General features: G+C 49.2%; 1 protein-coding gene across 4 annotated transcripts in view; it reads left to right on the forward strand.

The window, feature by feature from the left end:
- LRRK1 (leucine rich repeat kinase 1) overlaps positions 1-15,477 on the forward strand; it is a 171,360-nt gene that overhangs the window by 107,511 nt on the left and 48,372 nt on the right. For all 4 annotated transcript variants that reach the window (XM_075346006.1, XM_075346009.1, XM_075346007.1 and 1 more), the window contains exons 23-27: positions 105-351; positions 546-724; positions 913-1,110; positions 2,939-3,219; positions 14,640-14,834. In XM_075346006.1, coding sequence (XP_075202121.1) covers positions 105-351; positions 546-724; positions 913-1,110; positions 2,939-3,219; positions 14,640-14,834 — 1,100 coding nt within the window. The remainder of the gene's footprint in view (positions 1-104; positions 352-545; positions 725-912; positions 1,111-2,938; positions 3,220-14,639; positions 14,835-15,477) is intronic.

Consider the following 15,477-nt stretch of genomic DNA (forward strand, 5'->3'; position numbering starts at 1 on the left):
AGTGTTCTTTGCTTCTGTCGGAGGTTATTCTTCAACGTACATTTCACAGGGAAACCTCTATTGTTTTATTGTTCATCGACCTATGTCTGCCTTGTACTTTTCAGCCCTGACTGCTACGGAGAGTGACGGGAGCCTGTTGATGGAGCAGTATGTTCCCTGCAACTTCTGCACCTCCCATCAACATCATCATGAAGGGGAAAAAGAAGTGAAGGAGCCTTATTACTTCAATATGGAGGACTGCGTGCTAGCGGCTGTAGACAAGGACTATCTCGAGTGCCCCAATCACCCCGAGGACCCTGCTCCTTTACAGGAACTTGTCCCGGAGATTTTCATGACAGATTTTCCATCCAGGTAACACATCAAGTTTCAGTTTGCATCAATACGTAGATTAAGAATGGCGCCATAAGCCTATTTACCTTTATATTGTTTGCATGTATTGTTCATATACCGTAAACTTCTTTTATCTCCTTGTACCATACAAATGATTGGGAACATATAGTTGTTGTATATCTGACATTTTATCTTGTGTTTGTGTGCTACTTTAGGCTGTTTCTTGATATTGGAGATATGGAGTACTCAGAGGAGAACACAAATATTCTGGGACAAGGGGGAAGCGGCACCATTATTTACAGAGCCGTGTACAAACACAAACCAGTGGCATTGAAGGTATTTCAGATAAAGAAGCATCGGACGAAGCATCGGACGTCTGCGGAGGTCATCAGAGGTACTGAATAACTACTCTTCTAAAGCCAGGGATCTAAAATATCAGTTCACTAAATCTGTATTCTTCTAGGAGTGAACGTTGTCTTGTATGGGCTTTGTCTAGAGTTGTTTGCTCAGTTCATCACTCGTCATCAAACCCTGTCTATGGCTTTTTACTAATACCCTGACCACCTATACCTTCTCACACAGATACAATGTTCAAGCATTTACAGGCCATGGATGCCATGAGAAACTTTTCGGAATTTCGTCAGGAGGCCAGCATGCTTCACTCCCTGCAGCACCCCTGCATAGTGTCCCTGATTGGCATCAGTATCCACCCGCTGTGCTTTGCATTGGAGCTGGCTCCATTAGGCAGCCTGAACACTGTTCTGACCGGAAATAGCCATGGTAATATCCGGCTTTATTCTTCCATCACAATTATAAATCATCTGTAATGCAAAGTAGCATATTATCAGGAAAGCCTAGGCTCTAGTCATTAACCTTTACTGCACTGGATGTGATGTATGTAGAGGTTCGGTTCCTTCCCTTTATGGTCTTGCCTGTATGCAGCTTTAAATTGTTTATCTTCTAAAACCTTGAACGTTGAATATTAAGGTGGTTGTATACCTTAAACCAGTAGTCCCCAACTATTTTTGCACCAGGAACTAGCATCAAGCAAGACCATTTTTCCATGTCTCGGCAGAACAGGGTGGGGCAGGGGTGGGGATTTGGTTATATAGGGGCGGGATTATGGAGTGCATACAGATTGCAGGAGGGGAAAGCGGGCTGGACATATATGATGTTCTTGTCCCTGCTCCTATTTGAGCAAATTCTACAAGTAGAGTAGCAGCATAGTACATTGAGCCTCAATATACACCAAACAGCTCTGTAGACCAGGGGGTGCTGGCGGGATCTCTGTGTTCAGCGCTGTAGACCAGGTCCTGCCAGGATCTATGACACTGTAGCCAAATCGTTGACGTGCTACACATATTGTGCTGTGTCGGGAGCCACATCTGCTGAGGCCAGCCCCGCATAACGTTCTCTCCTGGGAGCTGTGACATTTTAAAACATTATGCTGTGCGTGATGGGGCAGCGGGCAACAGCTACCCCAAAAAGTGTGTTCTGAGCCGCCGCAGCAAGTACAAAAAAAGCACGGTCTGAAAGAGCGCAAAGGAGGCCACGGTGATATATTGGTTTTGTAGATTTATTACTTACTTACAAGCCACAACGCGTTTCGATATACACAATATCTTCGTCAGGTGCCGCAGAGCATACTGTCATATTTTAGTGCTGGTCTGCAGTGGTGCCGCAGAGCGACAAAAAAAACCCCAATGATCCTGTGCTGGTCTGCAGATCGGTGGTTGGGGACCCCTGCCTTAAACAACGATTGACTGACAATTCGCTCTTCCACATAATTGAGCACAATCAGCATTGTTTACTTTAAACATCAGTCTTCAGGAGCTCGCTGCTCCATTGCCTCCCGGCTTTGTGATTGCCTGGGGCAGCACACTCCTGCTTGATTCACAGTTGGGGACAATGGCATCTTCCGAACCGTGCAGGCTGCCTCCACAGCATCAGAGGAGTGCAGGGGCACTGCATGTAGCCAGGCGTAGCCATCCAACAATCTTCAGAGCAGCACATACAAGCTCTATTGAAAAGAGCTTGTAAGCACCATGTTACCTGTTTTAGAAATTGGCCACTTCTGATAGACTGCAAAAGTGGCTGATTAACCTAGCCAACGAGTAGAAAACTAAAGAATTAAATATTCCTCCAGTCTTGTGGATGGAGAGGATTTTTAGTAAGTAAATAACAAAGTTGGTTGTATTTTACAAGCACTTTTAAATATTTATCGTGATGAGAATAATTAATGGAGATGTAGGAATAAGGCTCTTGTAAGATCAAGGGATATGAAATTTTGAAATCCAACATTCTCAGTGTTATACCCCCCTCTTTTATTCTGGGAGAAATTGCCCCCATATTTATATATGCAATTTTCATCCAGTCCCAATGAAAAGGGTTGAATGTGAATAGGACCCTTTATCGCTTAGATGCAGTACAGTGTGTGGATTGTTTGGCTACAGATGTTTGGATGTCGGTTATTGTAATATACTGGAATGTATTCACAGAATGAGACTAGCTTTGATTATATGCCAATATGTGTACAGTACCTGGTGCTCGTCTGTGATGTCTGGGGCTTATTGGGAATGTAATGTATAAAATCTGTGTATTGTTGCAGGATCCCCTTTGTTCATGCCGTTAGGCCACATGCTAACCCAGCGCATGTCCTATCAGATTGCTTCTGGCCTCTCCTACCTACATAGGAAGAACGTCATATTCTGTGACCTGAAGTCTGACAACATCCTCGTCTGGTCCCTGGATGTCCGAGACACTGTGAACATAAAGCTGTCTGACTATGGCATCTCGCGTCTTTCATTCCATGAAGGGGCCCTGGGCGTGGAGGGCACACCAGGGTACCAAGCACCTGAAATTCGTCCTCGGGTTGTCTATGATGAAAAGGTCAGTCATGAGACTGTGCTAAGTCAAAGGACTGTTCATTTTACATTGTATACTATGCATTACTCACATGATTTTTAATTAAAGGGGTAAGACACATTCTGCAAAAAAAAATTATATATTTGCTGGGTTGCAATAAGGCTTAAAATTGACTGTGTACAGGCTCAATAGTAAGTCTATTGGTCTGTGCATTCAGTCTCATGGAGTGGGGTACGGATCCATAGAGAGGCTCAATAGTAAGTCTATTGGTCTGTACATTCAGTCTCACGGAGCGGTGTACAGGCTCAATAGTAAGTCTATTGGTCTGTGCATTCAGTCTCACGGAGCTGGGTACAGATCCATAGAGCGGTGTACAGGCTCAATAGTAAGTTTATGGGTCTATGCATTTATTCTCATGGAGCGCTTTATGGACCCATAGAGAAGTGTACAGGCTCAATAGTAAGGGGTACTTTGCACACTACGACATCGCAAGCCGATGCTGCGATGCCGAGCGCGATAGTCCCCGCCCCCGTCGCAGCAGCGATATCTTGTGATTGCTGCCGTAGCGAACATTATCGCTACGGCAGCTTCACATGCGCTCACCTGCCCTGCGATGTCGCTCTGGCCGGCGAACCGCCTCCTTCCTAAGGGGGCGGGTTGTGCGACGTCACAGCGACGTCACACGGCAGGCAGCCAATAGGAGCGGAGGGGCGGAGATGAACGGGACGTAAACATCCCGCCTCCTTCCTTCCGCATTGCAGGCGGGACGCAGGTAAGGTGATGTTCCTCGCTCCTACGGCTTCACACACAGCGATGTGTGCTGCCTGCTGGAACGAGGAACAACATCGTACCGTCGCTGCTGCGAAATTATGGAAATGTCGGACCCTACACCGATCATACGATAACGACGCTTTTGCGCTCGTTAATCGTATGTAAATGGATTCACATACTGCGATGTCGACAGCGACGCCGGATGTGCATCACTTTCGATTTGACCCCCACTGACATCGCACCTGCGATGTCGTAGTGTGCAAAGTACTCCTAAGTCTATGGGTCTGTACAATAAGTCTCATGGAGCGGGGTACGGACCCATAGAGAGGCTCAATAGTAAGTCTATGGGCCTATACATTCATTCTCACTGAGTGGGGTACGGACCCATAGAGGGGTGTAACAGGCTCAATAGTAAGTCTATGGGCCTGTACATTCATTCTCACTGAGTGGGGTATGGACCCATAGAGAGCTGTACAGGCTCAATAGTAAGTCTATGGGTCTGTACATTGAGTCTCATGGAGCGCTGTACGGACCCATAGACTTACTATTGAGCTCATACACCACTCTACATGCGCAGGTCATGCTGGAATTTCGTTCTTCACATCTGTGTTTTGACCAATTAAGGGTCTCAGAGTCCGGATCCCCCCACACACTGATCACCAATAATATGCCACGCCCATAATAGGTGAAAACTTTTTCAAAAAGATAGTTGTACTTTAAAACCAAAACTATTTTAATGTCTCTGATATTGGACACAGCTATAATGTCATGAATAGTCTGCCATTTTCCATCTCTAATTGTCTCATTAGAGGCGTCGTCCCCAGTTTAGCACACTCGCCCCCTCTTTGTCTTCACCCAGCAAACATTCCAATAACTTTCAATTAGATTCTATTCCGGAATGTTTGATGTCCGGGAATTCCAATGTCAGCTCTTTCCTTTTGTAGATCTTTAATACATAATGACATTTGGGATCTGCTCATTTAATGCAGCCTGGACCAGTAAACAATCGTTACTTTGTATCTATTAATTAGCTGTCAGTAAGGAGAATACATTTGCCTTTGTGTTTGGATGGACTAAATGCTCACGTGCACGTATATGTTTGGAGCATGCCTGGTTGTAATAGAAAGGAACAAAACCTCAAAATCTATTTGTCTTCATCATTATTTAATTATTATTTTTAGTGGGAATAGTGGATTTCTAGGTTATCTGGGTATAACACAAAAGTGGATGTTGGTCCGCTTTGGAAACGCAAGTGTAGGTGTAGAAATATATGTAATAGGTACTGTATAAACGTATGAAAAGTTATGCAAACTTTGTTATACCTTCTCATTATTGCCTGAGGTCCGCATAAAGATCTTCATCCACCAAGTTATCTTATCCTGAATTTTAATTAAATGTCTTAGGTCTGAACGGGCACAATGTCTCCTTGTGGAGGCCACCATGCCAGCATAGGGAGACTTAGGGTACCGTCACACTTTAGCGACGCTCCAGCGATCCCACCAGCGATCTGACCTGGTCAGGATCGCTGCTGCGTCGCTACATAGTCGCTGGTGAGCTGTCAATAAGGCAGATCTCACCAGCGACCAGCCAGCAGCCATGCGTGGAAGCGACGCCGCACTTGGTAACTAAGGTAAATATCGGGTAACCAAGGGCTTGGTTACCCGATATTTACCTTTGCTACCAGCGCACACCGCTTAGCGCTGGCTCCCTGCACTCCTAGCCACAGTACACATCGGGTTAGTAAGCAAACCGCTGTGCTTATTTACCCGATGTGTACTCCAGCTACATGTGCAGGGAGCCGGCACTGGCAGCCTGAGAGCGGCGGACGCTAGTAACCAAGGTAAATATCGGGTAACCAAGAAAGGGCTTCCCTTGGTTACCCGATATTTACCGCGGTTACAGTTTACCGCAGGCTGCCACACGCCGGCTCCCTGCTCCCTGCACATTCAGATCGTTGCTCTCTCGATGTCAAACACAGCGATGTGTGCTTCACAGCAGGAGAGCAACGGCAAAAAAATGAACCAGCACTGTGTGTAATGAGCAGCGATTTCACAGCAGGGGCAGATCACTGCTCAGTGTCACACACAGCGAGATCCCTAATGAGGTCACTGCTGCGTCACAAAAACCGTTGACTCAGCAGCAATCTCGATAGCGATCTTGCTATGTGTGAAGCACCCCTTATAGACTTTTTTTCTCGCTTGTTATCTGTATTCAATTTTCTTTACTCAGTAGCTATTAATCTTTTATAGGACAATTTACATTTCTTTGTCGCTCCATTTGGAGACCCAGACAATTGGGTGTATAGCTTCTGCCTCCGGAGGCCACACAAAGTATTACACTTTAAAAAGTGTAACCCCTCCCCTCTGCCTATACACCCTCCCGTGCATCACGGGCCCATCAGTTTTTATGCTTTGTGTTGAAGGAGGCACATTCACGCAAGCTCCACATTTTAGTCAGCAGTAGCTGCTGACTTTATCGGATGGAAGAAAAGAGGGCCCCAGGGCCCCCGGCATGCTCCCTTCTCACCCCACTATGGTCGGCGGTGCTGTTAAGGTTGAGGTACCCATTGCGGGTACAAAGGCTGGAGCCACATGCCGTTATCCTTCCCCATCCCTTAGTGGCTCTGGGAGAAGTGGGATCCTAACCGGTCACCATGCACTGGGACCGGGCTCCCTCCGCAGCCCCTGAGGGAATCTGCTGGACAGGAGACCGGGTATCATCAGGGACAGGCCCTGCTTCTCAGAGGTACTCTGTGTCCCCTTGGGGACGGCGCATAGAGCGCCTATGTAACAGACGCTGCAGCGGCTGCTGTGTGTTTTGTGTCGCCAGGACTACCGCGCCGACCGCGCCTGTTTGCCGGCCACGCTACTAAATTTAGTCCCCGGCTTCTGCGGCCTAGTACCGCATACTCCCGCCCCCGGGCCTGCCAGTCAGGGGTAAGGGCGGGACGCTAGACTGGACGTCAGCGGTGAGGGCTGGAGCATACGTAGGTATCCTCCTCCCCCCTCACTTAGCAATGTGGGGCACCAGATTCCCGCACTTTCTGAAGCACGCCCACGGCTCCCTCCTCCTCTGAGAACGCTGGCAGCCATTGTTATCAGCACTGCTGCCGGTGGAGAAGCTCCACAACTCTGGGAGGCCCAGGCCGGGAATCTGGTGGACACACAACCGCTGAGGGCGGTCGGTAAGCCGCACCAGTTACCAGGTGCTGGCCCCCCTGGGTGCCGAAGTGTATATATATATCCATATTGTGTATACATTTGCTCTGTTCGGCCGCATTATTTACTTTTGGCTATATACCCTCACTGATTGCTCTAAGAGGAGACAACAGCATGTCGTCTGCAAAAAGCAAGGGTGCCAAGGCACAGGCTTATTTTGCAACTTGTACCTCTTGTGCGGCTATGTTACCTGCAGGTTCCACCTACCCTCATTGTGTGCAATGCTCGGCTCCTGTGACACTCACTCAGCCGGAGCCTCAGGCACTGGTGGGACCCTCGGCCCAGGTAGAACCACCGGCTGCCACTGTCCAGGTGGCAGGGACAGAGTTTGCAGTGTTGGCTGAGAAACTTTCTGAGTCACTTTCACAATCCATGGCTCAGTCTATGGACAGATGGTCTGCTAAGATACTAGAAGCCTTGCAGTCCAGACCGGTAACACAGGCCCCGGGCACTGTTGAATCATTGCCCCCAGGCCCCCCTCGGTCGGCGCAGCAAACTGCTCCTGGGGTGACTCCTAGGTCCCACGGTGAGGACTCCGACACGGACCGCAGTCCCAGACCGGCTAAGCGGGCTCCCTGGGAACTTCCCTCGACTTCATCACACTGCTCAGGGTCTCAGCATGAGGACTCTCTGGAGGATGAAGCGGAGGTGGCAGATCAGGACTCTGATCCTGACGTTGCTCTCAATCTGGATACACCCAAAGGGGACGCCATAGTAAATGACCTTATAGCGTCCATCAACCAGGTGCTAGAACTTTCTCCTCCAACTCCACCAATAGAGGAGTCAGCTTCACAGCAGGAGAAACACCAATTTAGGTTTCCCAAACGTACACGGAGTGCGTTTTTCGATCACTCCAACTTCAGAGATGCGGTCCAGAAGCACCGAGCATTTCCGGACAAGCGCTTTACTAAGCGCCTTAATGACACACGTTACCCCTTCCCCACTGACGTAGTTAAGGGTTGGGCTCAGTGTCCCAAGGTGGATCCTCCAGTCTCCAGACTGGCGGCTAGATCCATAGTAGCAGTGGCAGATGGTTCATCGCTCAAGGATGCCACTGACAGGCAAATAGAGCTCCTGATGAAATCCATCTATGAAGCCATAGGCGCGTCTTTTGCTCCGGCATTCGCAGCCGTATGGGCACTCCAAGCTATCTCAGCTTCTCTGTCTGAGATTAATGCAGTCACACGTGCCTCTACTCCGCAGGTTGTGTCTTTAACCTCTCAGGCGTCGGCTTTTTCGTCCTACGCCATGAACGCAGTCCTGGACTCTGCGAGCCGTACAGCGGTAGCATCCGCCAATTCGGTGGCAGTCCGCAGGGCCATGTGGCTACGCGAATGGAAGGCAGACTCTGCTTCCAAGAAGTTCTTAACCGGTTTGCCATTTTCTGGCGACCGTCTGTTTGGCGAGCAATTGGATGAAATTATTAAACAATCCAAGGGAAAGGACTCGTCCTTACCCCAGTCCAAACCAAACAGACCTCAGCAACGGAAGATAAAACCGAGGTTTCGGTCCTTTCGGCCCTCAGCCAGATCTCAATTCTCCACGTCCAACAGGCCGCAGAAGGGCCAGAGAAACTCTGATTCATGGCGGTCTAAGTCATGTCCTAAAAAGACCGCCGGAGGAACCGCCCCCAAGGCGGCCTCCTCATGACTCTCGGCCTCCCCAAACCGCATCCTCGGTCGGTGGCAGGCTCTCCCGCTTTTGCGACGCCTGGTTGCCACATGTCCAAGACCGATGGGTGAGAGACATTCTGTCTCACGGTTACAGGATAGAGCTCAGCTCTCGTCCTCCGACTCGTTTCTTCAGAACATCTCCGCCCCCCGAGCGAGCCGATGCTCTATTTCAGGCGGTGAACACTCTGAAGGCAGAAGGAGTGGTGATCCCTGTTCCCCTTCAAGAATGTGGTCGCGGTTTTTACTCCAACTTGTTTGTGGTGCCAAAAAAGGACGGATCATTCCGTCCCGTTCTGGACCTCAAACTGCTCAACAGACACGTGAAAACCAGACGGTTCCGGATGGAATCTCTCCGCTCCGTCATCGCCTCGATGTCCCAAGGAGACTTCCTAGCATCAATCGACATCAGGGATGCTTATCTCCACGTGCCGATTGCACCAGAGCATCAGCGCTTCCTGCGTTTCGCCATCGGAGACGAACACCTTCAGTTCGTGGCACTGTCTTTCGGCCTGGCGACAGCCCCACGGGTCTTCACCAAGGTCATGGCAACAGTGGTGGCAGTCCTACACTCTCAGGGACACTCGGTGATCCCTTACTTAGACGATCTTCTAGTCAAGGCACCCTCCCGGGTGGCATGCCAACACAGCCTGAACACTGCTCTGGAGACTCTCCAGAGGTTCGGGTGGATCATCAATTTCCCAAAGTCAAAATTGACACCGACACAATCGCTCACTTACCTCGGGATGGAGTTTCATACTCTCTCAGCGGTAGTGAAGCTACCGCTGGACAAACAGCGTTCACTACAGACAGGGGTGCAATCTCTCCTTCGAGCCCAGTCACACCCCTTGAGGCGCCTCATGCACTTCCTAGGGAAGATGGTGGCAGCAATGGAGGCAGTTCCATTTGCGCAGTTTCATCTGCGTCCACTCCAATGGGACATTCTCCGCAAATGGGACAGGAGGTCGACGTCCCTCGACAGGAACGTCTCCCTTTCACGGGCAGCCAAAACCTCTCTTCAGTGGTGGCTTCTTCCCACTTCTTTGTCGAAGGGAAAATCCTTCCTGCCCCCATCCTGGGCTGTGGTCACGACGGACGCGAGTCTGTCAGGGTGGGGAGCGGTCTTCCTCCACCACAGGGCTCAGGGAACCTGGACTCCGGCAGAGTCCTCCCTTCAGATCAATGTTCTGGAGATAAGGGCAGTGTATCTAGCCCTAAAGGCGTTCCAGCTGTGGCTGGAGGGCAGGCAGATCCAAATTCAGTCGGACAACGCCACGGCGGTGGCGTACATCAACCACCAAGGCAGCACACGCAGTCGTCAAGCCTTCCAAGAAGTTCGGCGGATCCTGCTGTGGGTGGAAGCCACAGCCTCCACCATCTCCGCAGTTCACATCCCGGGCGTAGAAAACTGGGAAGCAGACTTTCTCAGTCGCCAGGGCATGGACGCAGGGGAATGGTCTCTTCACCCGGACGTGTTTCAAGAGATCTGCTGCCACTTGGGAACGCCGGACGTCGACCTAATGGCGTCCCGGCACAACAACAAAGTCCCGGCATTCATGGCACGGTCTCAAGATCACAGAGCTCTGGCGGCAGACGCATTAGTTCAGGATTGGTCGCAGTTTCGACTGCCTTATGTATTTCCTCCTCTGGCACTGCTGCCCAGAGTGTTACGCAAGATCAGGTCCGACTGCCGCCGCGCCATCCTCATCGCCCCAGACTGGCCGAGGAGGTCGTGGTACCCGGATCTGTGGCATCTCACGGTGGGTCAACCGTGGGCACTACCAGACCGACCAGACTTGCTGTCTCAAGGGCCTTTTTTCCATCTGAATTCTGCGGCCCTCAACCTGACTCTGTGGCCATTGAGTCCTGGATCCTAGCGTCCTCATGGTTATCTCAAGAGGTCATTGCCACTATGAGACAGGCCAGGAAACCAACGTCCGCCAAGATCTACCACAGGACGTGGAGGATCTTCTTATCCTGGTGCTCTGATCAGGGTTTTACTCCCTGGCCGTTTGCCTTGCCCACTTTTCTGTCTTTCCTTCAATCCGGAATGGACAAGGGTTTGTCTCTCGGCTCTCTCAAGGGACAAGTATCGGCGCTTTCCGTGTTTTTGCAAAAGCGTCTAGCCAGGCTTCCGCAGGTACGCACGTTCCTGCAGGGGGTTTGCCACATAGTCCCACCTTACAAGCGTCCGCTAGAACCCTGGGATCTTAACAGGGTGCTAACGGCTCTTCAGAAACCACCTTTCGAGCCGATGAGGGATGTTTCTCTTTCACGCCTTTCGCAGAAGGTGGTCTTCCTAGTGGCAGTCACATCACTTCGGAGAGTGTCTGAGCTAGCAGCGCTGTCATGCAAAGCCCCCTTCCTGGTGTTTCACCAGGATAAGGTGGTTCTGCGTCCGGTCCCGGAATTTCTCCCTAAGGTGGTATCTCCTTTTCATCTCAATCAGGATATCTCCTTACCTTCCTTTTGTCCTAATCCAGTTCACCAATGTGAAAAGGATTTGCACTTGTTAGATCTCGTGAGAGCACTCAGACTCTACATTTCTCGCACGGCGCCCCTGCGCCGTTCTGATGCGCTCTTTGTCCTTGTCGCTGGCCAGCGTAAGGGGTCGCAGGCTTCCAAGTCAACCCTGGCTCGGTGGATCAAGGAACCGATTCTTGAAGCCTACCGTTCGTCTGGACTTCCGGTTCCTACAGGGCTGAAAGCCCATTCTACCAGAGCCGTAGGTGCGTCCTGGGCATTGCGGCACCAGGCTACGGCTCAGCAGGTGTGTCAGGCGGCTACCTGGTCGAGTCTGCACACTTTCACGAAACACTATCAGGTGCATGCCTATGCTTCGGTAGATGCCAGCCTAGGTAGGCGAGTCCTTCAGGCGGCGGTTGCCCACCTGTAAGAGGGGGCCGTTTTTACGGCTCTTTTTATCGAGGTATTCTTTTACCCACCCAGGGACTGCTTTTGGACGTCCCAATTGTCTGGGTCTCCCAATGGAGCGACAAAGAAGGGAATTTTGTTTACTTACCGTAAATTCCTTTTCTTCTAGCTCCTATTGGGAGACCCAGCACCCGCCCCTGTTCCCTTCGGGCTGTTGTTCTTTTGTGTACACATGTTGTTCATGTTGAATTGTTCTTTGGTTCATGGTTTCAGTTCTCCGAACATCCTTCGGATTGAGTTTACCTTAGACCAATTTATAAGTTTCCTCCTTCCTGCTTTGGCACCAAAACTGATGGGCCCGTGATGCACGGGAGGGTGTATAGGCAGAGGGGAGGGGTTACACTTTTTAAAGTGTAATACTTTGTGTGGCCTCCGGAGGCAGAAGCTATACACCCAATTGTCTGGGTCTCCCAATAGGAGCTAGAAGAAAAGGAATTTACGGTAAGTAAACAAAATTCCCTTCTTTCCCATCTTACATAATTGTAATGTATCCATACAAATCAAATGCTATACTGTGGTCTTTCTGGCATCCAAATTTTTTTTTTCTCTAAAGGTACCGTCACACTAAGCAACATCGCTAGCAACATCGATGCTGAGGCACAACTTGCTAGCGATGTTGCTGTGTGTGACATCCAGCAACAACCTGGCCCCTGCTGTGAGGTCGTTGGTTGTTGCTGAATGTCCTGGGCCATTTTTTAGTTGTTGCTCTCCCGCTGTGAAGCACACATCGCTGTGTGTGACAGCGAGAGAGCAACAACTGAATGTGCAGTGAGCAGGAGCCGGCTTCTGTGGACGCTGGTAACCAATGTAAATATCGGGTAACCAAGAAGCCCTTTCCTTGGTTACCCCATATTTACCTTCGTTACCAGCATCCGCCGCTCTCATACTGCCAGTGCCGGCTCCCTGCTCCCTGCATACGTAGCTGGAGTACACATCGGGTAATTAACCCGATGTGTACTGTGGCTAGGAGTGCAGGGAACAGGGAGCCGGCACTGGCAGTGTGAGAGCGGCAGATGCTGGTAACGAAGGTAAATATCGGGTAACCAAGGGAAGGGCTTCTTGGTTACCCGATGTTTACCGTGGTTACCTTACCAGCGTCTGCAGAAGACTGCTCCCTGCTGCCTGCACACGTGGCCGGAGTACACATTGGCTAGGTGTGCAGGGAGCCAGCGATAAACGGTGTGCGCTGGTAACCAAGGTAAATATCGGGTTGGTTACCCGATATTTACCTTAGTTACCAAGCGCAGCATGCTTCCACGTGTAGCGACACTCCAGCGATCCCTGCCAGGTCAGTATGCTGGTGGGATCGCTGGAGCGTTGCTTAGTGTGATACCTCACCAGCGACCTACTAGCAACTTACCAGCGATCCCTATCAGGTTGTATCGTTGTTGGGATCGCTGGTAAGTTGTTTAGTGTGACTGGGCCTTTAGGCTATATGCCCACATGGCTTTTTTTTTTTTGCATTTTTTTCATGCAGTTTTCCTTGTTTATTTTAATCAATAAAAACAAGGAAAAAGCATCCTAGCAAAGTGTGAGAATCGTGACTGGCTGTGCACACGCTGCTGCTTTTTTTTCCTTGCAGATTTTAATCAATAAAAGTAAGGAAAATGCATCTCAGCAAAGATTATGACAATCTGGACTTGCTGTACATACGCTGCTGCTTTTTTTCATTGCTGATTTTGTGGCTGATAAAAGAAGTAGCATGTCCATTGTTTCTGCTTTTTTTTTTTCTTTTTTTTTTTCTTTTTTTTTTTCTTCTGCTTTTTTATAATCCACTGCAGCTTCACACGCACTTACCCGCCCTGCGACGTCGCTCTATTCAGCGACCCGCCTCCTTCCTAAGGGGGCGGGTCGTGCGGCGTCACAGCGACGTCACATGGCAGGCGGCCAATAGAAGCGGAGGGGCAGAGATGAGTGGGACGTAAACATCCCGCCCACCTCCTTCCTTCCGCATAGCCGTTGGAGGCAGGTAAGGAGATGTTCCTCGCTCCTGCGGCTTCACACACAGCGATGTGTGCTGCCACAGGAACGAGGAACATCGTATCTCCTATTGGTGAAACATTATGAAAATGACCGACGCTACACAGATCACCGATTTTCGACGCTTTTGCGATCGTTTATCGGCGCATCTAGGCTTTACACGTTGCGACGTCCTTACCAGTGCCGGATGTGCGTCACTTTCGATTTGACCCCGACGATATCGCAGTAGCGATGTCGCAGCGTGCAAAGTACCCCTAAGTGTCAGACTTATGGGATTTTCCTGAGTGGACTTCTAATTAACAACTAAATGTTGTACTAAAAATTTGGTTTCGCCCTTGAGGACGATATATTCCTTTGCTAATTGAATAAGATTAAACAAGTGGATGTAGAATATGGTGGTATGTTGGTTAGATGCCATGCTCAGCCGGGGCCAAAGGTTCAGATTAAACCAACCTCTATACTCCATCATTATGGTATGTGCGTACGATATACTTTCAGGCTTACGAGCAGGGCCCTCACTCCTCTTGGTATCTTAATTTTGTTACTTTGTATTGTCTCATATTGTCTGTACATGTCCCCTCTGAATTGTAAAGCGCTGCAGAATATGTTGGCGCTATAGAAATAAAAATCATTATTATTATTCCACCTGGAACCCTCCTAAAAAAGAGTAAAGCGAATCCAGAAAGAGTGATCATACTTACAGCAATGTAAAATCAGTGTGCTGTGTTTACGTTCAGTCTTTTGTTACAACCTTTAACTACTTCCGGTCTCGAAAGCTGTGAATCAACTAAAAGAAGTGACGTGACAATGAATACTGTATTTTTAGTTATATATGGTGCATTTATTATTGAGCCATTATTCTTTGATTTAGGTGGACATGTTCTCCTACGGGATGGTTCTGTATGAGCTGCTTTCTGGTCAGCGACCGTCTTTGGGTCAGCATCAGCTACAGATTTCCAAAAAGCTTTCTAAGGGCATCCGTCCTGTCTTGGGGCGCCCAGAGGAGGTTCAGTTCTCCAGGCTGCAGGAGCTGATGATGGAGTGCTGGGACACAAAACCAGAGAAGGTGGGTCCACACACTGGGGCTGAGAGCAAATGTCAATTATATATTTCTATATGAGTATCACATATGGCAGCCAGGTAACTGGACGATATTTGCTGCAGAGCAAAAGCTTTTTGAAAAATGAGAAACTTTAAAAAATGGTGGTGTGTCTAAGCTTGTACATCACGAGAGGTAATAGAGGCTGAGGTGGATCTCCTCCATAATGCAGGTTGTGTATACTGACACTATTGTAAATCTTATTTTCCTAATTCTGGGGTAATGAGCCTAGAAAGGATTGTAATGTGCACAGATGCCAGTATTCTAGTACTCACTGACTGTTGTACTATTCGTTGTCACCATCTGCTGGAGATTAGCCCACCATACCCACACATGGCCGGGGGAGATGTACGCCGGCTGCACAAGTGTTTGCCGGAGTCACATCTAACTTGTATGGACGCCTGTAGGCCTTCGGTAATTTCAGGTGAACTTTACAAGAACAGCATCTCCTAATGCAAACTAATGTATCACACAGTCAGGGGCAACATGGAAGTAACGAAAGGCACAATTGTTGCCTGGTCTGCCATGTCATTTTTTTCCCATCTATTTTGGCAGTTATATGCACATGTGAAGCTGGTTTAATGATTTATATTTTTATAGTCTTGCTCTA

Source organism: Anomaloglossus baeobatrachus, chromosome 4 (assembly GCF_048569485.1).
Source record: "Anomaloglossus baeobatrachus isolate aAnoBae1 chromosome 4, aAnoBae1.hap1, whole genome shotgun sequence".
Lineage (NCBI taxonomy): Eukaryota > Metazoa > Chordata > Amphibia > Anura > Aromobatidae > Anomaloglossus > Anomaloglossus baeobatrachus.